This window comes from Arvicanthis niloticus, chromosome 7, assembly GCF_011762505.2.
Source record: "Arvicanthis niloticus isolate mArvNil1 chromosome 7, mArvNil1.pat.X, whole genome shotgun sequence".
NCBI classification, from domain to species: domain Eukaryota; kingdom Metazoa; phylum Chordata; class Mammalia; order Rodentia; family Muridae; genus Arvicanthis; species Arvicanthis niloticus.
In genome coordinates, this window is record NC_047664.1 from 35,236,487 (window position 1) to 35,262,005 (window position 25,519).

A 25,519-nucleotide genomic window follows, 5' to 3' on the forward strand; every position below is an offset into this window, starting at 1 on the left:
TTCTTAAAAGGCCAGACAGCCTCTACTTTGGCTTTTAATGAAACAGACAGGCCTATGCTATCCTCTAAGCAGTATGATGGGGAAAGGGGCCCAGTGTTGCTTGGCTCTTTAGACACTAATCAGCTGGGGGAAAAGTTCATTGGCAAAAGTATCCTCCCAGGAGTGGTCTGTACCAAGTGGAGAAGACATGTCGCTGAAGGGGGACGGGGAGCCCTCATATCCACAGTCACTGTGAGCGTCCAGCAGGCAGGAGGGTGGTCTCAGACAATGGCTGGATGAAAGCAGGTTTGAGATGCCCAGCTCTGGAATGAAGTCATCTTCCAAAGGTTCTTTCTTCACTGAGACAATGAATTCTGGGTGATCCTCTTCTGAGGAGCTTAGGGGTGCTTCCTCGATTTTCACTACCACATTAGCTTGGCTCTCTGTCTCCGAGGGGATCCCTAAGACTAGAGGCTTGGTGTATACATGGTCAAAACGAATGAGTTCATTAATGGCTTCCAGCTTGGCTGATGAGGTCCCCACTGGCAGAGAAAGGGAGGCTGGTAAGGAACTAGGTCCTTCTGGGTAGACCTCTGGGAGTTCCTCCAGATTAGCAGACTCTGGGGAAGGACATTTGAAAAACATGACAGGGTCCAACTTGTCCAGAATGCCCAAAAGGATATCAGACTACAAGAGGCAAAACACAAAAGAGTTTACTGTTAGAATGGATGTGACAGTCAGTCTACCGGGGATACTCTTAGTGCTGGGTTCCACAACATCACCTAGGGCTTGTGCTCTCAGATCACAGGACCCACCCACCCACCCACCATACTTATGCTCTCAGATCACAGGACCCACCCACCAGAACAGCTTCCCCCTACTCCATGACATAATCCACTGAGGACTAGGAAAGTGACTGCTTAACCCCACCAACACTTAACTTCTCCATTTGCCTGGCTAGGCGTGTCACACGCCACATAGGTGCTATAGAATGAGCCAGTCACATAGCACTTTAGTAAAGCAGAATGAGCTCTACCTCAGAATCTGAAGAGGCAACAGTGTCAGAATCCATGGGAAGATGTTCTGGGGAGGTGACAACTGGGCCTGCACCTGCTGCAGAGGTGCACATAGTCTGAGTGCTGCGGACTCAGCAGACCCGGCCACCAGCCTTACTCCATTCCCCTGGGAGGAAAGACCACAGTGAGTAAACAGCCAAAAGTCTCTAAGGATATACACATCAGGCAGCTTTGAGTCTCTGCTCTGCAAAAGCCTAGAAAGGAGCCGAGAAGGTGGCTCTGAACATAACGTGCTTGCTGTGCAATCCTGAAATCCTCAGTGTGCTTGCTGTGCAATCCTGAAGACCCGAGTTCAAATCCTCAGCACCAAGAGAGGCATGAACAAGAGGCTCACCAGGGCTTGCTGGCCACCAGCCTAGCTCCAGATTCAGTGAGATACTGCTTCAGAGGATTAGGGTGGACAGTGATGGGTAAGACATCCTACATAAGCACAGATGTGTACAAACCCACACCTGTGTGCACATGCACACCTACATACCCACACAAAGTAGCATCTGCCTGTAATGGTAACATTTGGAAGGCGGAGATAGGATTATCAGCTACATAGCAAGTTTGAGACCAGTCTGGGCTACATGAGACCCTATCCCCCAAAAATGGCCAAGAAACTAGCCATTTGTTCATACCTATAATCCCAGCACTTGGGAAGCTAAGGCAAGAGGATCATGAGTTCAATCCAAGGAAATGGGGAAAATTTCAGATCGATCAGCTGGCACGGTGCACGTGCAGATAGTCCCACTACTTCAGAGGCAAAAGAGCTGACCCAAGTTCAAGATCAGCCAAAATCAGACATAAGAACCTTGTCTCAAAAAGGAAAGGAGAAAGGACTGGATAGGAGGTCCAGAACACATATCTGGTAATGCCACAACCAGTTCTCACAAGTCTTACCTTTGACTCTGCCTCTGGAACCTCTTCAGTAGCCAGAGTATCCATTCCCAAGCGTGTTCTTAACTCCTGGTTCTCTATCACAAGGCCATGAGTTTTCTCTCGTAAAAGCTGATTTTCTAGCTGGAGTTTTTGGTTCTGTAAGAAAATACAGAAGAGGCTATTAAAATGTGGGGTTCCTTCAATAAAGAATCTACTGGAAGTTTTGCTACAGTCGGTTTCCTTACTGACGTGGTAAATTCTATGCTTGTGCAGTTCACAGTCATTGTGTCACTGGTATGGCTGAGTTGGCAGAAGGCTTGCCCTGCCAGGCTTGAAGCCCTGGGTTCCACCTTCAGCTCTGTATAAACTAGCATAGGTGGCTCATGCCTGTAATCCCAGCACTTAGGACATATCAGCAAGAGAAAGAAATTTTGGGTTATCTTTGGCTACACAGCAAGTTAAAAACCCAGCCTGGGATACATCAAGCTGTCTCCCAAAAGAGTGCCATTGAGCACAAGAACAGTTTACTCAAGGCGTCTCTGAAAAAACAGAGCCAAAGTATTTTCAATGGTGTCAGAAACAACAGAATGCCTACAAGCACTACTCCCAGATTTCGGCCAAAAAAAGGTCACTTGCAGCTTTAATTTACATATGTGTTAATACTCTCCCTTTTAAGTAAAGTATGGCAAGGTGGTTCATTGCCTGTAATATCAGCATGCTGAGACAGGAGGCGTGCCATGAGTTACAGGCCAACCCAAGACCCTATCTGAAACAATCTTTAAATAATTCACCATCCTCCGCCGGGCAGTGGTGGCGCACGCCTTTAATCCCAGCACTTGGGAGGCAGAGGCAGGCGGATTTCTGAGTTCGAGGCCAGCCTGATCTACAGAGTGAGTTCCAGGACAGCCCGGGCTATACAGAGAAACCCTGTCTCGAAAAAAAAAAAAAAAATTCACCATCCTGTCTTGAATGGACAAGTGTAGATGCAAGTGGTGATGGTCCAACAGCAAAGGAGGGGCAGCCTGGATGCCCACCAGCACGACCAGTGAACATGAACGTGTGGTGCACACACACAGTGTGACACTACTCATCTGAAAAGGACAGAAAGCTGGCAGGGAAAATGTATGCATTTGTAAAGTATATTAAATGAGGTGACCCAAACTCAAACCAGGGCACACGTGTGCGTGTAAATGGATGTAAATGTGTCACTGCCTAAAAAAGCTAGAAATAGCTAAAGTTAACTAAACTTAACTTAAAAACTAAAATAACTCCCAAAAGGGAAAACGGAGGCTGGGGCACAAAGGGGCACTGACAGCAGATAGGATATGGGAGTGGGAGGATGGAAGGAAGACCGGAGGAGGGATAGGACAGGAAAGGACAATCAACTAAAACAAGCTGTCTGAAATGCCCCAAGGATACTCTGCTGAGTAGGCAGTGTAGTGGGGGCGGTGGGCTATACCTGACAATAGTTGTTTTTTTAAAAATCGCTATTGAGATAGCCCACATTTTAAGAACCAGCTGATGATTAAAACTTTCAAAAGAACAATAGTTCTTGTTAAGATTGGTTAGTGGGTGGACCCTAAAAGGAAGGGCAGCTTTAGTGAGCCTTTGGAAAAGCCAGGAGGCACTACAGCTTGAGCAATCAATGCTCTATCCAACCTGGCTAATCTCTGAGCAGGCTAAGGATAGAACGGAGCTGCCTAGGGTGGAGCCATGTCTGCTTTCACCGCCCATCTGCTAGGCTAGTTAAACTTTAAATGGCACTTTGAGTTGTATTCTAAAGGGCTGAAGCAGCTTAGGATGGTCCCTGATACGGAAGGAATGAAAGCATAGCCTGAACTCCCTTTACCTCTTCTTCCAAATCCACCACTTGCTGCTCCAGCTCGCTCATCCGGGCTTTCTTTCTATCTCGAGCAGTCTGCGCTGCGACTCTGTTTTTTAGTTTCCTGGAGGGGAGACAAGGAACATAACTGAGTCATCTCGGGCTTTCCTGTGTCTTCATCTGTAAACGTGGCCAGCTGGTCCTTTCGTTGACTTTACAGAATAAGGCTCAGCAGTAGTAAACACACTTGAGGCTCCTATCAAAACACACACACACACACACACACACACACACACACATACACACACACACGGCCTTCTGTCCACAGGCCTTGAAGACTTGCTTGATTCTCTCCCGTGTGGCTGTCCACCAGGATCTCATTTTACCACCCGGCTGACACATTCCCGTTGCGTCATAAGCTTCTTCCCTCCTCCCCCGCTACTTTCTGGTTCCAATTCCGTCCTACAGGATCCTTCAACTGTCCCTTCCCAACCCCAACTCTCGGGATGCCGGAGGCTGTTGACTCGGTTCCCAGGGTTGAATTCCCAAGTGGCTGCAATGACAGCCGGAGCGGCTCCTGCCCTGCGACCGCAAAGAGCAAGCATTTGCAGAGGACTGGGCGTCAGGCACCTTCTGTACCTGTGCTCCAGCACACCCCCGACACAGACCTTCGCAGGGGTTGGCACCTCAGCTCCGCTCCCCAGGAATAGGTACTAGAGGCGACTCTAACCCACCGTACGGAGCCCACCCGCCAGGCACCGGCAAGAGCGTCCGGATCCCAGCCCCGGCCGCCCGGCCCACCTCCGCAGCGCTTTCTCCTCCGGGCTCAGGTGCGTGAGGCGCTGCCGCTTGCGAGCTTGCGGTGTCCCGCTCGCCTCCGACCCTGCTGCCCGCGGGCCGGGCACCATGAGCGGCAGCGCCCGGCCGCCGGAGGCGGGCTGGCCAGATAGGAGTAGCACTTTGGGGGCCGCCGTGGCCGCGCTCGGCGCCGTTGCTACCACCACCATGGCCAGGAAACGTCTACGCCAGCGCCGCCACCGCCCCGTGGCCGCCTGCCGCGCCCAGCCTTTCTAGGGTCGTGGCCGTCTGCGATTGGCCCGTGCTGAGTGACGCGCGGCTGTATTCATCGTTTATTGGTCCTGAAGGCACGGGGGCGGGCTCAACGAAGGCGGGGTGAGTGTCCAGCGTGGCTGCACAGCTGTTGGCCGGGCGAGCTGGGCCTTAGGGTAGGTGGACGGTGGCGACCTCTGGTTGCTGGAGTTCAGGGTCCTCGGCAAAAGCGTCCCCACCCAGCTGAGGCTGTTTACCCGGAATGCCAGGCTTTCCTCTCAGACCAGATTTCCAGACCGAGTCTCAAAGATTGTTACCCTAGGCCGACCACATTTTAATGTCCAGTGCCACATCGGCCACTAGTACAGCCAAAAATCGAACCGGTGGCATATCCGGCTTAAGGCTAGCGGACACACACAGACCTGGGGTCATTTTACAAAATGAGTCTTTAGTAAATGAGATGATTGCAAAACTAAATGTAGTAAGGTGGTGCTTGCCTGTAATCTCAGCACGTTATTGCCAGTTTGAGGCCAGACTGGGCTACTAGGAAGGTCTAGGCTAGCTGGGGGCTATAGATCAAACTCTATTTAATGAATTAATTGATTAATTAATAACTTTAAACGAAAACACCAGAACCCTGGTTAGCGTGTAATAAGGGATTAATAAAGTCTGCATAGTGAGAATACGTGTGGTTTGGGTTTTCTTCACATTTCTAAACTCTTCTGGTCTGCGTTTTTATCACCCGTTGTCTTTGTTTTGCTGTGCTGGAGCCTGACCCCAGAACCTAGTGTTCTACCACTCCACTATTCCCTCAGCCCACTTTATCTGTGGAACTAGAAGTACCACTGAGCTGTGTCCAGCCTTTAGCATGTTCGGGGATGGGGGTGTCCTCCTCTGTTGCTCTCAGCCTTATTCTCTTGAGACAGTGCACTTGAAGCTTGCCCCTGGGACTATACTGGATAGCCATTAAACCCCCGTTGGTCTGCCTGGTTTTGCTCTCCACCACTGGGGTTACAAGCCGGCTCAGCTTTGCAAACCTTCCACCTGGGTGCTGGGCATTTCTCACCCCACATAACCATCTGTCCAGCCCCTACAGTAGTATTTTTTTTTCTTTTCCTTCTTCTAATAATTTATTTTTTTATTCACTTTACATCCTGATCACAGCCCCATTGCCCCCTCCCTTGGGTACCACCCCACCCTGGGACATCTAGTCCAGCAGGACTAAGCACAACCTCTCTCACTGAGGCCCAACCAGGCAGTCCAGGTAGGGGAAGGAAGATCCAATGGCAGGGAACAGAAACCAAGACAACCCCACTCTACTTGTTAGGGGACCCACATGAAGACCAAGCTTCACATTTGCTACAAATGTGTAGGGGATCTAGGCTCAGCTCCTGCAGCTTCCCTGCTTGGTGCCCAGGCTCTGTGAGCCCCCATGATCCCAGGTTAGCTGACTCTTTGTGTCTTCTTGTGGTGTCCTTGACCCCCCCCCCCCAGCTTGCTCACTTCTATCCCCCTACTCTTCCACCAGACTCCCCAGCTCCACCCGATGCTTGGCTGTGGGTCTCTGCATCTGCCTCCATCTGCTGCTAGATGAAGCCTCTCAGGAGATTAGTTATGCTATGCTCCTGTCTGTATCATTAATAGTATCAAGGGTTGGCTGTCTTCCATGTAATGGATCTCAGCTGGGCCAGGCATTGGTCGTCTCCACTGGTCTGCTTTATCCCTGCACATCTTGTACACAAGACAGATTGATGTGCCTGTCCCTCCTCTGGAAGTCCTGCCTGGCTACAGGAGGCCACTTCAGTTTCTATATCCTCATCTGGTAGGGTCACCCCCATAGACTCACCCCCACCTGGTCCCATCCAAGGCCTCCAGAGAAGCCTCCCATCCCACTGACTTCCATTCTCGCTCCCAGGCCTCTCCCACCTACCCCCATGATTAGGGGTTTTTTGGTTTGGTTTGGTTTGAGGGGGTTGTTTGTTTTAAATTTATGTATTTATTTTATGTGGGTACACTGCCACTATCTTCAAACAAACCAGAAGAGGGCATCCGATCCTATTACAGACAGTTGTGAGCCACCATGTGGTTGCTAGGAATTGAACTCAGGACCTCTGGAAGAGCAGCCAGTGCTCTTAACCACTGAGCCATCTCTGCAACCCAACCTTAGTATTTTTTTTAATGAGGAGAAAATAAAATGTGTTCCTTGTAAAAACAGAGCTGGGCCTTACCCTGGATTCCTTGGCCCGTGGCAAAGTCATTCAGGAAGATAGAATTGTTTGGTTGGTTGAGTTTTTTGTTTTGTTTTATTTGTTTGTTTGTTCGTTTTTTTAGACCAGCAAAGTTTGGTTTTACCCTAGATCTCTGGTCTATCTAGTCAGTCATCCAAGGAGGAGAGCCAGGCTCTTTTGGAGGAAGAGTCACCAGACAACAGTAAGGGAACAATTTAGATCAAGATGTTAAACCCGGAGAAATCTGAGACAACTCACAGATGCATGTTTGGTTTTGGAAGCAACTACAGGTGTTAAGTTCCCTAGATCACAGAACAGAACCTTTGCAAGTAGATACTGCTTCCTGCTCAGGGCTTGGCACGTCCGGGCTCTCAGTGTTCAAATGAATAAAATTGGTAGCTGGCAAATAGAAATTATGCCACACTTCAAAGAGTCCTAAGTGATGGTTCAGATTAGCTCTTTGAAATTATAAATATGCTGCACCAGGGAGAAAACTAACAGCAAGGCCTCTTTTCATCCACGCTTTAAGGCAGGGCTTCTCACCCTTCCTAATACTGCGACCCTTTAATACAGTCCCTCATGTTATGGTGACCCCCAGCCATAAAATTATTTTCTTTGCTACTTCAAAACTGTAAATTTTGCTACTGTTATGAATCATAACGCAAATATCTGATGTGCAGGATATTTGATATGGGACACCTGTGAAGGGGTTGTTCGACACCCCCAAAGGAGCCGCTACTCAGATTGAACCGCTGCTTTAAATAAGCACATTTTTATTTCCTAGCTGGGATGTGAGCCTTCTGGCATCCATTTTCTCTGTCCATATGACGAGGGGAAACCAGTGACCATTCCTATAAAACAAGCAGGTCCTGCTCAGCATCTGAAGCGCAGACTGTTTCCTCGAGCTAGTGTAGGCAAGGAATCAAAGCTGCTGGAGGACAGGAAACCGGCATCCCTGGGGCTGTGAGCTGCTGGGTCCTAGAGAGCCTCCTGCTGCCTGTGGGCTCTTTCCAGAGAATTCTTTGGAGGTGTCTCCAGGTAGAGATCCATGTGAAAGGACCTTACAAATCTGGAGAAAGTCACTTCGCTGGCATACACTTTCAATGTCTGAGGATTTATCAATGCCAAGAGAATGTCTGGCTGTGCTAGAAATCCCGGAGAAACACTGAAATTCAAAACCTTTAGGAGCTGAGGAGATGACTCAGCCCATCGAGGCTCTGGCTCCTGAAAGGTGAAGATCAGAGCTGATCCCTGGAAGCCACAGAAAGGTAGAAGGAGAAAAGCAACGCCAGAGAGTTGCCTCTGACCTCCAACGCACAGGCTGTGTGCATGCCTAGTTACATCTCGCGTGTACACACACACACACAGGCACGCACGCACGCACGCACGCACGCACAGTAATAATAATTATAATAAACCATTAGGCATAAAAAGAAAAGGCAGAATTGGGGGTGGGGTTCAGTTACGGGATCCTACCACTGCTGGAAAAAAAAATAACAAAGAAAGAGAAGGGGAGAGAAGGAGGAAGGAACAAGAGAGAAATAAAAAGAATGTGGACGATTCCTGCAGGGCAAAGTGACTGACTCGTGAGTGGACAAAGCCCAGGATGTGGGCCAGGAGAGAAGCATTTAGTGGCTTCTATTTTGGTCTTGGTTAGGGGAATAGAAGTGGAATGGTGACTTTTCACTCATTAATATTTTTCAAGGTTTTTTATCTTTCTGGCAAACATTTCAAATCATACTGAAAACAGTAACTTGACCTGCTGCAAACTGCCGTTCATGAAATCTTCAACAGTCAAGTGCAGACGCTTGAGTGGTTTCAGATCCTCTGTCCAAGATTAAGTAGATGGGTCTTGCATCAGATACCATTACTGTTTTAAAACATCCACAAGATGCAATTGATAGAAAACAGATAAACTACCAAGTCCCCAGCTTCTGTGACAAGCAAGAAGCAATGACAAGCAAGCAAAATATGGAGTCAAGAGACAAGTCAAAGAAAAGGGGGGATCGATGGCCTGAACCCACAGAGGGGACACTGTCTCTTAGGAGATCTTGGATGGGCCACAAAGCACCTGAGATGTGGCTGCTCTGAGGACACTCGCCTGCACACTGCAAAGTAGCTTATGCCATCAAACTGTAGGCTTGGAGAAGTTGAAAATGCTAAATTGTCTATATATATTACTGCAATTAAAAAACCAAATCAAAGCCAGGGAGTGGTGGTGCACGCCTTTAATCCCAGCACTCAGGAGACAGAGGCAGGTTAATCTCAGACACTATTTACATAAATAAATGTGTTGTTTGTAATTTTATCTTTTTTACTGATATTTCACTGCTTTAGAATAAGATTTCAGACAGGTGACATGGCGACTGCTGAAACTGAGGCTGGAAGATGACTTGCTCCAAGAATTCCAGGCCTGCATCACATAGGGAGAGCCTGTGTCTAAAATTAAACTAATCCAAGGGTGCAGGAACCCTCTACACAGAGCACGTACAGGGGCGCCTGCGGAAAACTCTTCCCAAGAGCCATATGCCTGGAAGAACAGTACCTCAGCATCATCATCTATGTTCATTAAATTTTAAATTTGCAAATATCTTTTTACTTATTTTGTAAATTTTATGCATTTGACACAAGGTCTTACTATGTACCTGAAGCTAGCCTGAAAGTGGCTTTGTAGACCAGCCTGGCCTCACAGAAATCCCCCTGCCTCAGGACTCTCAGTTACTTTTATTTTATGTGTATGTGTGTTCTTCCTGATTGTGTTTTGTGTACCACATGCATGCAGTTCAGAAGGGGTCACCAGATCCCCTAGAGCTAGAGTTGCAGGTGGTTGTGAGCTGCCACGTATGTGTTGAGAACTGAACTCAAACCCTCTGGCAGACTCCGAAGTGTGCTTAACCACTGAACCATCATTCCAGACCTAACTTAAAGCATTCCTTCTGACCTGTAACGCTCTCCCCTTGTGCTGATGAAACCCAGGCTCTTGTACATTCTCAGCAACTGTTCTACTACTGAGCCACAATGCCTGCTCTCTCTCTCTCTCTCTCTCTCTCTCTCTCTCTCTCTCTCTCTCTCTCTCTCTCTCTCTCTCTCTCTCTCAGTTTTTGACCATTTTTGATAGTTTTAATATATTTGATTTGTTTTCAGTAAATCTCTTAATTTTTTGTTATTTATGTATATGAATGCTTTGTCTGCATGTATGTCTATGCACAATATATGTTTCTGCTGCCTTCCAAAGCCAGAAGAATGCAACAGATCTCCCGGAACAAGAGTCTCAGACAGCTGCGCGCTGGCATGTGGGTGCTGGGAATTGGACAGGGTCCTGTGCAAGAGCAGCCGGGCTCATACCCTCTGAGCCACATCCCTCTGTTCTTAGTCCAGATCTAGTCTTGTAACCAGCCATTGCACAAGCTCTGGGGATGGAACATGCGGCTTTGCACATCCCAGGGCAGCTCTCTGCTACAGAGCTATGCCCAACTCAAATGATCTTCCCTTTCCTTCTTCTTTCCTCCCATTTTAAATTTTTTTTGTTTTATTTTATTTTTTAATGCTTATGGGTGTTTTTCCTGTATGTATGTCTGTATATACATGTCTGGTGATCCCCGGGAACTTGAGTCACAGATGGTCGTGAGCGGCTGTTGGGTGCTGGGAAGTAAACTACTGCAGGAAGTTCTCCTCCTAACCGCTGAGCCATCGCTCCAGGCCCTTTTACTGTCTTTATGAGACAAGTCTGTGCTATGTAACCAGGCTGGCCTGCAGCTCAATATGTAGCCCAGTCTGGCCCCAAACCTCAGCCTCTCCCTGCTGGGATCACAGGAATGCACCACCATGCTCTGCTTTGCTTTGTGTTTGTCTGTCTTTTTTTTTGGCAGTGGTGGGGATTAAACCTCACACTTTTAACAGAGAGTGTGACCTCATACTCCAATGCCTTAAGCATGTGAGAAAATGTGTATGTACTTTCTCTCGTTCAAGAAAAAAAATGAAGAATGTTACTTAGTGACCAAGATCTGGCACTAAACTTGTTTGTTGTTGCTAGAATTATTATTGCTTCTTTTTATTGTTTATTTACATATTCATTTACTTAACAGTGCTGGTGGGGTGTCACTGTTTCTACATTTTCATAGTATCCAGAATCAAGAACTCTCAGTGCATGCAATATCTGCATACCAACAGTTATAACGAGATGTAGATAACTATGTTTACTTTCCTGTTGATCAGCATTGTATATTAAAAAATCTGAGTTCACTCTAATAACTCCAATTCTAACTCAACAACAAAATGTATATATGTATATTGAGACAGGGTCTCACTATGTGGCTCTGGTGGCCCTGGCCTCAAACTCACAGCAAATCCCCTGCCCCTGCCCCTCGAGTACCTGTGCCACTGTGTCAGCTCAAAAGGCATATTCTTACCCTCTCCCTCCAGATCTTTTTTTTAAGATTTTTCTAATTTTTCAGTTGTATGTGTGTTTGGGTATATGCACACATGTGTTGGTGCCTTAGAGACCAGAGGCTTAGGAGCCCCTGGAGCTGGAGTTACAGGCAGTTGTGACCTGCCTGACCTGGGTGTTGAGGACCAAACTCGGCAGACCCAGTGTATGCTCTTAACTGCTCAGCCATCTCTCCAGCTCCCCGACTCCTTCCTGTCCTTTACTCTGTTATCTAACAGTGAGACTAGGGCCTTCAAGCTGGGTGTGTCAGCTTGACCCAGTTATTGGGAGGCCAAGGCAGGAAAATGAGGGCAAAGACAGCCTGGGTACTGAGTGGGGCAGGGGCATCCTGTCAGGGAGGGAGGGAGAGAGGGAGAGAAAAAGAGAGAGAGAAGGAAACAGGGAGGGATACAAGCAAGCAGGAGAGAGAGGGAAAAAGACAAGTGAGAGGGAGGAGGGAGAGAGGAAAAGAGAGAGGCAAGGAAGGAGAGGAGGGAAAGAAAGAGGGAGAGAAGAGGGAGAGAGAAAGACAAGTGAGGGAGAGAGGAAGAGAGAAAGGAGCGAGGGAAGAACAAGCTCTTCTTAACCTTAATGACCTTACTTGCTAAATAAATATTCATGTTTGTACATGTCTGCAGTCTATCTATTATCATCAAGCGAGAGTTCAATCTTCAGCCTCAGAGAGTGTTCAGGTGACAGTGTGAGCAGCCATTCATTCATGGGGGTTGTGCACATACGCATTAGTGTAGGGCTGGGGGGGGGGGGTGCACATGCGCATTAGCGTGTGTACAGAGGCCAGAGGCTGATGTCAGGTGTCTTTTTCCGTCACGTTCCACCTTTTTTTGTTTTGTTTTGTTTTGTTTTTGTTTGTTTGTTTTGTTTTGTTTTGTTTTGTTTTTTGAGTCAGGGTCCCTCTCTGAACCTGCAGCTCATCTTTTCCTCCAGGCTGGCTGGCCAATGGGCTACGGAGCTCCATCTGTCTCTGCCCCGCCCCCACTCCCACCCCAAGTGCTTGGATTCCAGGTACCACTGCAACCAGACTGGGCAAGCCCTCGACCCACTGAGCCTCGGTTCATCATCACGTCATCTGTGGCGATGAGGGCTTACTTACCGTCTATGCTCCCTACCCTCATTGGTTGAGCAGGTTTAAAAGAGTCATAAAAGGAGTTTTATTTGTTTTAAATTTTTTATTACAAATTTTAGTCATTTAAATTGGAATGGATGCTGAGCGGTGGTGGTGCAAGGTTTTAGTCCCACCCAGCACATGAAAGACGGAGGCAGGCGGATCTCTGTGAGTCAAGACCAGCCTGGGTAGGATTTCGTGGCCTCTAGAAATGGATGGAGTCGCTTTGGTTTACTGGGGTTACGGGCTCTCACGTTTTGTTTCATTTTCTTAGTACATTTTTGCCATCGGTAGCAGGCAGACACAGCTCGACACAGCCTCTACCAGCCTGGGGAGCCTCTATCTCCCTCCAGCGTCGGGTCCAGCCCTCAGGGAAACCTTGGTGATGCTGCGGGGAGGAATTTCAGGGTGAGCTGGAGGAAGTCAGGAAGTCTATTAGGAAAGACCTGTGTGTGACTGCTCCAGAGAGTTTTTACGATCACTACATATATGACCCCGCGTGGCTTTCTCAGCGGGATTCCTCAAAGGATGCTTCACCACGGAGTTGAAAGATTAAGGAAAGTTTACAATTAAGTGAAATCACACGCAGCGTTGTTATATGATGAACCTGGGGTTAAAACTTACAGAATACTTGTGTGCTACCTTTGAGGCCCTGAGTTCGACTTTCAGCTACACAAATGGGGCAGAGAAGAGGAACTAGGGGTTCAGCTGGTAGAGGGCTGCCTCAATGGGCTCACTTCTTAGTCCCGCATAAACCGCCCCTGCTGTGACGTGCCTGTGAACCCTAGCACTCAGGACACGGAAGCGGGGCGATCAAGAGTTCAAGGTCATCCTCAGCCTCAAAGTCAGTTTGAAGCTAGCCTGGGCTACATACGACCATGACTCAAAACAAAACAAAGAAAGGGAGAATGAAAATGAGGCGGAGGGCAGAGATTAAGATGAGGAGGAAAAGACCTACTGTGTTGGACCTGAGACTATAACTCTGTAGTAAAAGTATGCACTCAGCATGTTCAAGCTATGGCTTGGACCCCAGCACTGCCGATTTATTTTTAATTAAAAAAAATGAAACAACATCCTTGGAAATATTTACGTTTATGACAAAACATTTTAGTTATCAAATTAGAAATCTATAGGGGTGTTGAAGAAAACACCTCTTGTGCTGTTTGTTAAAGACATCCTGTTAGATTTTACTCCCTGTAGATGGAGGGTCAAACAATGGCTCCTAAAGCTGGGAGACAGACTGGGTTCAACTCCAGACACAGCATGACCAAGCCGGGCTTTTCAGTGCAGGAGCAGGAGAGAAGCCAGTGGATGGAAAATTACTAAGAGGAAGCTTCAAAGGTGAAGGAGATCCTGGCTAAACCGACCTAACAGGCTGTGTGACTGCAGGCAAGTCAGGTGGCCAGCCACAAGTTAGAGGTGAGCAGATATCCAAGTCCTGCATGACAGACAAGAGACAGACAAGTATTCATAATGCAGCGATTCCGTAAGAAAGTGCACACCCAGGCCGAGAGGAGGAGTTGGGCCAGGATTACAAGCAAAGGAGCCTTGTCGGGAGATATAACATCGTTACATTATTTTAGTGTCAGTGAGAACTGAAACATTTGGGAGCACTATGCTAGAAAAGCAGAACCAGACACTGTGAGGAAGAAAGTTAACAGAAACGAGAGACAGAGGCACTAGAAGGCAGAGAACAATAAAAACTGTTCCACAAAATAGAGTCAAAAGGGAAGACATGTCAGGAGGGATCGTACTTACTGCAAAGCCTTGGGTCCTATCCAGTACCAAATGCACACGCCTGTGCACACACACAAAATTTTTAAACATTTAAAAGAAATTAATAATTAGAAGACATGAAATAAACTAGTAAACACATCCAAATATATAAATATTTAAAATAAATAAATATTTATTTATTTATTTAATGGCTGAAGGTTCTGAGTCAGTGCTTAAGAGCACTAGATGATCTTCTAGAAGACCTGGGTTCGATTCCCAGCACCCACAAGGCAGCTCACAACTGTCTATAACTCCACTTCTGGGGGATCTGAAGCCATCTTCTGTCCTCCACAGGTACCAGTCATGCCAGTGGTGCACAGACATACATGAGGGCAAAACACTCATACACCATGAAATAAAATAACAAATAAATGTGAATAATCTGGGTGTGGTGGCAGAGGCCAACAGCCCTAGCAATCAGGAGGTGGAGGCAGGAAGATTAGGAGTTCAAGGCCATCCTTGTCTGCAGTATGATTTCAAAGCCATCCTGGGCTATATACTACATTTAAAGAAAACAAAAGAGAACTAGTGAGATGGCTCAGTAGAAAAAAAAATAATGAAAGCGAGTGAATTATAGCTTCTTCTTAGAAGACAGTTTCTGTTTATTACAGTACTGATGATTTTGTTGTCGCAGTCATTGTTGTCCTCATCATCATGGTCGCTGTCTCTTGGTGCTCAGACACCAACCTGGGGCCATACACATGCTAAGTATGAAGGAGAGCTCCGCACATTGGGGGTTCCCTTCCGGACTCCGGATTAGACACAAACCACACCCAGATATCTGTTTTCCTCTATTACACAGGGAAGAAAAGTTCAAGTGGCTGCTTTCTGACTCAGGCAAGAAAACAGTACAGTTTGAACCAATGTATCAGTGGAAGTTCAGAGGCGTTGAGGATTCCAGGAAGTTTATTCAGAGGTGAGGCCTTCCCTGGAAGCCTTTCACCTCTTGCCTATTGACTTTACTTCCTTTCCTTCCATCCTGCCTAGAATGTTGACCTAGTTCCAAAATTCGAGTGGGTCTCAGCAGCCATTTTGCAAGTATGAGGAAAGAGAGCTCACGCATGCTAAAGATGTGAGAACCCGATACCTCGTGGCTTCATAGAGTGGCCGTCTACCCAGGACTGAGCATGCTCACATGCACAGTTATGTAAGAACCGTAAATACCGGGGCAGCCGGGTTCCTGTGACATGTCACAAAACACGGTCCTTGCTTTTCCCACTGACTTGTGATGGCCTCTCTGAATACTGAGTCTTTGTTGCTCTCATGGATGGGTTGCCAGCCCTGGGAGCAACTCCATCTGAGCAGGGCATCTGAAAGCAGGTGATCCTGAGACAGTGGCCTGTTTTCTGATACCAGGAAATGAGCTGAGCCACTCAGCAGGAGTCACATTTGTGGGTGGGAAGAAAAAGAACAGATAATCAGTTTTGTCCATTGATGACATCTCTCATTTATCCCTGTCTCATTCCAAGACTGTTCCCGTGTGGTGTGTGTGTGTGTATGGTTTCACCTGAGTGTGCACTCAAGTGTTGATCCAAATATGTTGGAAGGCCAGAAACTGGCTTCTGGTCTCATCTATCACTCTCTACCCTACTTTTGGGCCCAGGGTCTCACTGAGTCACTGGCCAGACTGGCTCACCAGCAAACCAAGGCATCGTCCTGTCTCCTCCTCTGGTATATGAAGGTATGTGTCAGTGTGCCTCTCTTTGTCATATGAGTGCTGGAGATATGAACAGGGGTCTGTCCTCGTACTTCTGTGGCGAACATTTTGGAAGCCTGAGCCGTCTTTCCAGCCCCTTCTTCCCTTTTACTGTGCTCACAAATCCCATTTCCTCTTTCTGTTTAAGTCAGGTTTTTCTACCTCAGAACTATTGACACTTGGAACTAGACAATTCTTTGTGGTGATGTGGGGGAGGCTATCCTGTGTTTTGTGCCTCACGAGGTATGTAGAAGCGTGTCTGCCTGACAATCAGTTAACCAGGTGTGGAAATTTTTCTGAAGAAGAGGCATAGAATTCAGCATGCTTGGTACCACCATTTTCATGTGCACTTTGCTTGTGGTGATGCCACAATTCCAGCAACAAGCAAACAAATAAATAGACAAAACAAGTAAACAAAAAACCCAACACACTGAGGACTAACCCAAGCACACCAATTAAGATGAAAAAGACTGGATTTAGTAGTGCATACCACCGAGCCCAGTACTTAGGAAGCTGAGGCAGAAGGATTAAGTTCAAGGCCAGCCTGGGCTTCAAAATAAGAACCTGTCCAAAACCAGAGGAATGTTGAGAGGAAGTTGAATGCTTGGGATGACATTTTATAATCTCAAAGAAAACTTGGAACTTTTAAACACGTACAGTCATTTCTTTTGTGTGTGTGAGTATGAATGTGCACACGGGTGTGCACACGGCTATACCTTTGCACTCCTGTGGAGGTCAGGGGAGGACCTGTGGTCATCAGCTCTCCCATTCTAGATAGAGAACCAGACCCCAGGGAAAGCTATTTCTTCTCATACTCTTTTTTTTTTTTTTCCCCGTTTAAAGCCTGCTTTATTTTCGTTTCGTTTGATTAAGTTTTTTCTTTGCAGGGTTGGAGATAGAAGCCAGGGCTCCTCACGAGGTAGGCAAGCACTCTACCACTGAGCCACACTCCTAGTCTGTCAGCCGGATGTCAGTTCCTGAGCCCTTTGAACTTTGAGATGATGCCGAGTATGTGGGGCAGGAAGTCCTGGGGTCATAGTGGTATTTCCTTTGATTCTGTGACCATTGACCTCTTTCTGGAAAAAGAGTTGCGTGTGTTACTTCCTGAAGTTCACTGGTATTTTTTTTTAAAGGTTCCAGGAAGTTCAACCCTCCATTGGGAGGTTGGGTTTGCAGTGCTGCAGTCAGTTTGCCCAGTCAATTACACAAGGCATGGAAGGGTACAATCAGAGGACAAGATTCATTGGCTGGACAAAGGTGTCCACTCACTGCCACCCGTGGCAGAGAATAATTCCAGTTTGTTTGTTTGTTTTGATGTGTTTTTTGTTTTGTTGTTGTTGTTGTTGTTTAAGACAGGGTTTCTCTGTATAGCCCTGGCTTTCCTGGAACTCGATCTGTAGACCAGGCTAGCCGCAGACTCAGAGATAGATCCCCTTGCCTCTTCCAGAGTACACCACTGCCACCCGACTTCAGATTTTATTTTAGCTATCCACTGTCCCTAAGTCTTCTGGACTCTGATGTACAAAAGCATCAAGGGTAACCAGTTTTACCTTGCTTGAAAGAAGTTTAACCATCGTGAACCCTTTCTTCGCTGAGAAGAAATAAAAGCACTCCACTGGCGTTGACATTTCTGAAATCGCTGGGCAGTTGTGGCACACGCCTTTAATCCCAGCACTTGGGAGGCAGAGGCAGGTGGATTTCTGAGTTCGAGGCCAGCCTGGTCTACAGAGTGAGTTTCAGGACAGCCAGAGATACACAGAGAAACCCTGTCTCAAAAAACAAAAAACAAAAACAAAAACAAAAAAAAAAAAAAAAAAAAAAAAAGAAAGAAAGAAAAAAGAAATTTCTGAAATCTTTTATTTTGATGTTATTTAAATTTTACCAAGAAGGTCTAGAGAGGCAGCACAGTGGTTGAGAGCACTTAAAGAGAACACAAGTTAGATTCCCACACCCAATGGTGGCTCACAGCCATCCCACCTGTAACTTCAGAATCAAGGGATCCAATGTCATCTTCTGATCTTTGAGGGGGCAAAGCACATACATACCTATAGAAAACATACAGATGGAATGAATAAATGTTATTTATTTTTTAATTCTTTTATTTGACCAACCTCCCCCCCCCAACCCCTGACACACATGTTCTAGCTGTGAGAGCAGGAATGAGGAGAAGTTGGCCAACAGCAGACGAGTGAGCAGGGAGGGGACTCTGTGAGCAGGAACTCTGCCAAGCCTTATGATTTCAGTTCCATAACCAAGACCCACACAGATAGGGGAAGACAGACCCAACCTCAGCTAGTTATCTATCCTCTGAATTCTACATGGTGTGTGCATACACAGACAGACACATACACACAAACATACAAACATACGTAGACACACAAACACACATACATAGACACACATACACATGCACTCACAGACACATACACAAACACACATACATATATACAAATATACACACAAACACACATACAATGCACACATATATATACACACATATATATACATACATACACACACATATACTACATAGACACACATACACACACAGACATATGCACACATATACACAAACACACATATACACACATATATACACAGAGACACATACACACATACAAACACATATACACAGAGAGACAAACACACATACACACACAGACATACACACATATACATAAACACACATATACATACATATATATATACATACATACACATATACACAGAGACACATATACACATACAAACACATATACACACAGAGACAATACACACACACACATACAACACATAAAAAAAATGCAATTCCAGGCATGGCAGCACTTGGAAGCACCTTTAATCCCAGCACTTGGGAGGCAGAGGTAGATAAATCTCTGAGATCAAGGCCTATAGAGAGTTCCAGAGAAATGAGTCTCTGAAGAAATCAGGTTGGTACAGATCTTGAAATTTCATCCCTCCTGGCTAGTTTTCACAGCACTGAAAGGGACTATGCATGCTACTGGAAAAGATAGCACCAATCGTATGCAGTTGGAAACCCTACAAACTGCAATAACGACCAGCCTGGCAAGCTATGCCCACTGATGAGACGTTATGAGAGTCCCCAACCACTTTCTGATTGAATGTAAGATCTACTCCACAAAAAGGAAGCCATGCCTGATGCTGATATTGGGACAAAGAGTCTGTGGCTAGAGAGGTCATAGGCCCCAGGGAGAACCTACCTCCATTATTCTACTAAGTGGACGTAGTACTAAATTGACTCCCAAAGACTAATCCTTACACCCATGGATTCGCACATAGCTCAACCCTCCACAGAGACGCTCTTTTTGTAATACACGTGGATTAACACAATGACCCACAACTGGTTCATGTGCAGAGGATAAGAGAGTCCAGAGTACTCAGCCCTAAACGGGATGTCTATATCTACACACCCTGTCCCCCAAGGCTCGGGGATCATCTTGGAGGAAGGGGCTGTAAGGGCCAGAGGCTGCGAGTGACTCCAGGGATAGAACAAGGCAGCTGCACATAAGAACTCACAGTGATCGTGACTGAGCACAGAATCAAGACAGACGTGAGGTCCCACCCCAGCTGAGGAGCTACTGGGCAAGGGAGAGACCATTTTCTCTGGGCTGCAGCCCTTGAGTGGCTACCCATACTCCAGTAGATGGCCCTATACCCAGACACTTACAGAGCTATTAAAGAAAAAAGAAAGAGCACGTGAAATTGGAGGGGATCGTGGTGATGAGTGTCTCAGTTACTTTCCTATCGCTATGGCAAAAGGAAACCTGACCAAGGCAACCCTTATATAGAAAGAACTCACAAGGGGCTTGCTTACAGTTTCAAAGGGTTAGCATCCATGACCATCGTGGCTGGGAACATGGCGGCAGGCCCACAGGCATGACTCTGGATCGGTAGCTGGGGGCTCACATCCTGATCCACAACCATGAGGCAAAGAGAGAGACTTGGAATCTCACCAGGTTTTTAAAACTTCAAAGCCTGCCCCCAAGGGCACCCTTCCTCCAGAGGTCTACACCTTCTTATCCTTTCTAAACACTTCCACCAACTGGGGAAGTATTCAAATATAGGAACCTTTGGGGGCCAATTCTCATTCAAACCATCACAGTGGGACAGGGAGGAATTGGTAGGGAGGGAGTTGGGAGTAGACTCAATCAAACACATTATAAAGAGGAAATAGTACTTTTGGTTTTTGTTTGTTTATTTGTTTTGTGACAGGATCTCTTGTGCAGCCCTGGCTGTCCTGGAACCCACTCTGTTGACTAGGCTGGCCTCGAACTCAGATCCACCTGGCTCTACCTCCTGAGTGCTGGGATTAAAGGCATGTACCAACCACTGCCTGGCAGAATAATAACTTTTTATATATTGTTATTTTATTTTGTTTTATCTTATTTTACTTGAGACAAGGTCTCACTGGATAGCTCTGGCTGTCCTAAAACTTACTATGCAGACAGACTGGCCTCAAGCTCACAGAGATCCTCTTGCTTTTACCTCCCAAGGGCTAGAATTGAAGGTATGCATACCCTGCCACCCCTGGCAGTTGTTTAAGTTTTGAGACATGGTCTCAGAGTGTTAGACTCTTGTGTTTAGCATTCCTTCTTGTTCAACCTCCACTTCCCTGTTATCAGCTTACATTATTTTGATCCACTTGGCCATAAACTAGTAAGTCAACGAGACACTCACTGAGCTAGACTTGAGGTAGATTGAGGCAGTTGTCCTCAATGTCCTCTCTCTGTTCCAGGGCTCTGCTTTGTCTGTCGACCCAGTCTCTCCCTCTGCTAGCCAGCCTGTCATGCCATCATCTCCACACACAGGCAGGAGCCATCAGCAGTCTCCAGTCTCAGTGTTGGTTCTGATGGCCTTGCTACTAAGTAGTGTATGCACCCAGGAGGGTGTTTTGAGACTGGTCCCAAAAAAAGCAATATTTATGTAAAAAGCTAAACTTGAGTCATCAAGTTCACCTTCAAAGACAAAGACGCTGTAGGTTTGGGTGATGTCAGGGTCTCACTAGAGTCTAGACTTCCTAAGAATGTCCTAGGGACACTCTAAACTTTGAAAACAACAACAACAAGTTCTGGTTTGGTGAATAGAGATAGAGAAAAGCTTCAGGAGAAAGAATCGCATTTACTTCAGAGGGTACTGGGAGAGAAACCACTCACCCTCTATTCCCAGGAACAGTTGCCCCGGTGGTGGCCCGGGCGTTGGCTTGTGAAATAGAAACACAGGGCGGGTTGTCAGGCCTCCACACACACTGGTTGAGTAAGCTTGGACCGGTTGCTTAATCTCTCCAAGCCTCTGTTTCCTTGTCTCTAAAATGAGATTGCATAAGAGAATGCCTTAGCCCAGCATGTGTCAGGGAAAGCATGGACTAATGCTAATCACTGTTATTATCAACAGGCATCCCCCTCTCCTCCAATCTCCAGCAGGCCCAGCCTTTCCTCCCTCGTTCAATATCTGGTTTCCTCTTTCTAGTCCTTGGCCAGAGGCCAAAGATGGAATCGGGGCCTGGTACTTCCAAGACAGACCGCTCTGCTCCTCAGCCATGCCTCTGCTCCTCCAGATAGTTCATCCCCTAGATAGTAGCTAACACACAGCACTTCCCAGAAGACTGAGGGAACATTCCATAGCCAAGTCTTTTAAAAAAAAAAATGTTATTCATGCATTTATTTTTATGTCTATTGATGTTTTGCCTACGTGAATATCTGTGTACCATGTAACCATGTACACATACAGTATCCACAGTTTCAGAAATATAGACCGTTGTGAGCTGCCGGGTAGGTGCTGGGAATCAAACAGGGTCCTTTGAAAGAGCAACTAGTGCCCTTAACCACTGAGCCATCTTTCCAGGACACCCCTACCCCCGCTTTTTGAGATAAGGTCTCTCACTGGGACCTAGAGCTTGACAGTTAAACCAGACTGGCTAGCCAGAGAGGTTCTGCCTGTCTCTGCCTCCCCAGTCCTGGGATTATAATTACAATGTGCCAGCATGCCCAGCTTTTTTCATGGGTGCTTGTATGGCAAACATTTCGTTGACTAAGCTATCTTCTTCCCCCTACCTTCTGAGATCGTCTCATGCAACCCTGGCTGGCCTTGAAGGTACTGTGTACTGAGGATAACCTTGAGTTTCTGATCCTCCTGCCTCCATGTCCTGTGTCCTGAAAGTACAAGCTTGCTCTACCACCAGAGGAGTACCCCGCCCTGGTCTACATGCACTGTAACAGCACCAGCAAATGAGATGCCCCAACTCCTGACCTTGCCTCTTTTTTTTTTTAACATTATTTATTATATATATGAGTGTGTGCCTGGGTGTGTGCATGTGCACCAACGGTATGCAGGAGCCCGAGGTCAGAAAACGTCAGATAGCCTGAAACTGGAGTTACAGATGCTTGTGAACAAGTAAATGAGAAGGGCGACCACAACTGGAACAACCTCTGCAGGGCCGCCCGCTCACAGGTGGCCTTAGCTTCCTCAGCACCGGGTCACACGGGCAGAGGTTTGGAACAACCCAACTCAGAGCCCTACGCCTTGAGCCAAGGGCTGCTCTGGACAGAAATAGGCCAGGCACCTAGTGAAGACGGCAGTGAGAATTCCCAGAAGTCCCTTGTCTCATTCAGAGCCCTGCTGCCTGTGCAGTGGTCATTCACTCAGCAGCGAGGGTGGGCTGCGATCCCTCAGTGAGGGTGGGCTGCGATCTCCCAGTGAGGGTGGGCTGCGATCCCTCAGTGAGGGTGGGCTGCGATCTCCCAGTGAGGGTGGGCTGCGATCTCCCAGTGAGGGTGGGCTGCGATCTCTTTTCCTTCCAGCAATAAGGAAACAGCTGCAACCGCACCTGGCTCTTTTTTCCTGTACTGAGGATTTATCCCAAGGCCTCGTGCATGCTAGGCAAATACTCTATCACTGAGATACACACCTGTTCCTCACCCCTACACACACACACACACACACACACACACACACACACACACAGCTCCAGCCCATACTACCAACACACATACACACATACCACGTACCAACACACACGGCCCCACACTATCAACACACGCATACAACACCAACACACACACCACACAATACCAACACACACACACACACACACACACACACACACACACACACTACAGACCACCAGTATACACTTTTTTAGAAAAGTATCTCAGCTAAGCTGCCTAGACTGGATTTGGACTCACTCTGTGGTCCCAGCACCCTTTGAACTTGTGATCCTCCTGCCTCAGCCTCCAGAGTAACTGGGATCACAACTTCTACAACTGTGCAAACACTATGTCCAGTGCCCTTGCAACCCAATTGTAAAAGGCCCCTAGCAAAGCCTAGGAACAAGGTCTGATCCCCAGGCCCTCAAGGAAGGCTTCATAAAGAAGGGCATGCTGGAACGGGCTTTGAAGGATGGGTAGGGGTTTGCATAGGGCTTGGCATGGTGTTTCCCCCTGCTCTGCTTCTCCTTGCTAAGGAAGCTCAGTGCCACCTGGCACCCAAGACAATTCTCGAGAAGGAAGTAATGTTCATCCGGTGCTAAAAGTGACTTGAAACTGACAGAGTGACAGGTGCAGACCTTAACACCTGCCGCTGCCCCCAAGAGGGCACAAGAAGATTCCTTCTCTATATATTTTAATTTTTGTGTGTGAACCTTTTCCTAATATGGCTCCCAAACTACTCAAGATTCCAACCATAGATACACAGGTCAGAATATAGAGAGAGGCAGGAGTAGGGTCTTGCCCTGCAGCCCAAGATGGACTTGTAGTCACTGAGCAGCGTAGGCTTACCTGGAGTCATAATCCTCCTGCCTCCGTGCTACAGTTCTAGCTTACAAGGAAGGTATGGGCACCTTGGCCCCGCTTTCCTGTTTCTCAGAAACTGGTTAAAGTGGGTAGGTAGCCAAGGGTAGGGCCTATGCTTACAGTGAACACACGGAAGATGGAGTCAGTTGGGTCAGAAGTTGGATGACAGCTGCCACTACACAGTTTGAGGTTAGCCTGGACTATGGGATCTTATCTCAAAAAATAGATTAGATAAATGAACAGATAAATAAAGAGAGGTAACAGTAAGAGAGTCTTCCCCACCTCTCCCTCTGGCCTCCAGTCCCTCACCTTCCCACCTCCCTCTGTGAGTGTAGTGGCCTTTGGGGTTGGGCAAGGCCCCAATGCTCCCCAGACTCTCAGAGGTGTTATCCCCACTCTCCTCTTCTGCCTCCTTGCTTTGCACAGTGAGACTACTGACCTTTAGTCTCCTGTTTTCTTTTCCAGCCTCGATTGGCTTGGCAACGGTACAGGTGTCTTCAAACGTTCGAGACACTTGATTTAGAAACTCAAAAAGAAGCGGCTGGCAGACCTTGAAGTGTGCACCTTGCCTTCTGGATTTGGCTGCAAGCTTGCCAGGTATCACTGGTTCTCCTGGGAGAGTGAGCAGCTGACGAAATCCCAGAGGCCTAGAAGCCTGGCTTCCAGTAAGGGGCTTTGTTTACAGGTCAGACCAGGAAGCTCTGGCTGTACATTGATCAGGGGGTAGAGTTACCAGTGAGTGGACTTGTGCCCAGCTGCTGGAGAAAGGGGGCATGTGTTTTTTTATAGATTAGTATCTCCCTTGTTTGCTCACTTCCCATGACTAGAAGTTCTTGGAAGCCTTTTCCAGGAAGAAGAGGAACAAAGAACACGAAGCCTCATTCTGCTCACTTTCTGCTCACTCGACTCTGAAGCGTCTTTATTTACAGAGGCACCATGTGAAATAAGTCACTATTAGGAACAATGGCCAAGAAATACAGACACGAGCCAAGCACTGTGAACATTTGCCATTCTCGTTTCCTGTTATTCCTGCAAGCCCAAGCTATGCAGAGGCTAGGCAAATGTCCTGTCCCTGAGCTGCTTTGCCAGCCTGGGCTATGCCTGTCAAAGGAGAAAGGTGAGGTTCTGAGAGGTTAAACACAGTCACCCCAGTTCCGAGAGAATGATCAGGGATTCAATCCTAGTTCCTGGCAGCTGAAGCTTTTGTGCAGAGTCCTGTGGGTTCCCAGGCATGGAAGGAGGCAGGGCCTGTCCTAACTGCTCTTTGGTGGCAACACTTTACCAATGACCTCCTAGCATTTGGTTCTAGGGATGGAGCCGGCCTGGGTTGCACACATGCCCAGCAGGCAGGTAGTCTATCACCAGCTACTTCCTTGCTTATTAACTGGCCTCTACTTTCCTCCGTATTCAACAGAGACTGAAAACTAAGTGAGGGTGTCTCAAACAAGCAAGAGAATGCTCCTTTGTGTCTTTGTTCCCGTCTTTTGGTGGCAGATACAGACTGGTGGGGAGCCCAGGTGACATTTGCAGAGTGCACTAAAGTCCTGAGACAGCAGAGCTCACACCCAGCTGAGCAAACAGCATATGGAGGCCACTGTAGGACTCATTAGCTCTCAGCTGTGGTCTGCCTTGGAGAGCTGACCAAGAAAGGGCTCAAGGTCTGAGAGCTCA

At 47.2% G+C, this 25,519-nt stretch overlaps 1 protein-coding gene and 1 long non-coding RNA gene across 2 annotated transcripts; both read right to left on the bottom strand.

Moving 5' to 3' along the window:
- On the bottom strand, window positions 1–4,823 carry Xbp1 (X-box binding protein 1). The gene is given in 6 exon segments (XM_034509175.2): window positions 1–666; window positions 1,016–1,099; window positions 1,102–1,161; window positions 1,941–2,075; window positions 3,769–3,865; window positions 4,543–4,823. Coding segments are annotated over 6 exon segments (1,140 nt in total). The 5' UTR covers window positions 4,749–4,823; the 3' UTR covers window positions 1–108.
- A 13,056-nt stretch (window positions 4,824–17,879) lies between these two features.
- On the bottom strand, window positions 17,880–24,602 carry LOC143443062 (uncharacterized). The gene is made up of 4 exons (XR_013111773.1): window positions 24,288–24,602; window positions 21,215–21,364; window positions 19,876–19,970; window positions 17,880–18,085 (listed from the first exon to the last, which is right to left on the bottom strand). It is a non-coding gene; the product is annotated as an uncharacterized LOC143443062 (long non-coding RNA).
- Between the last annotated feature and the right edge of the window lie 917 nt (window positions 24,603–25,519).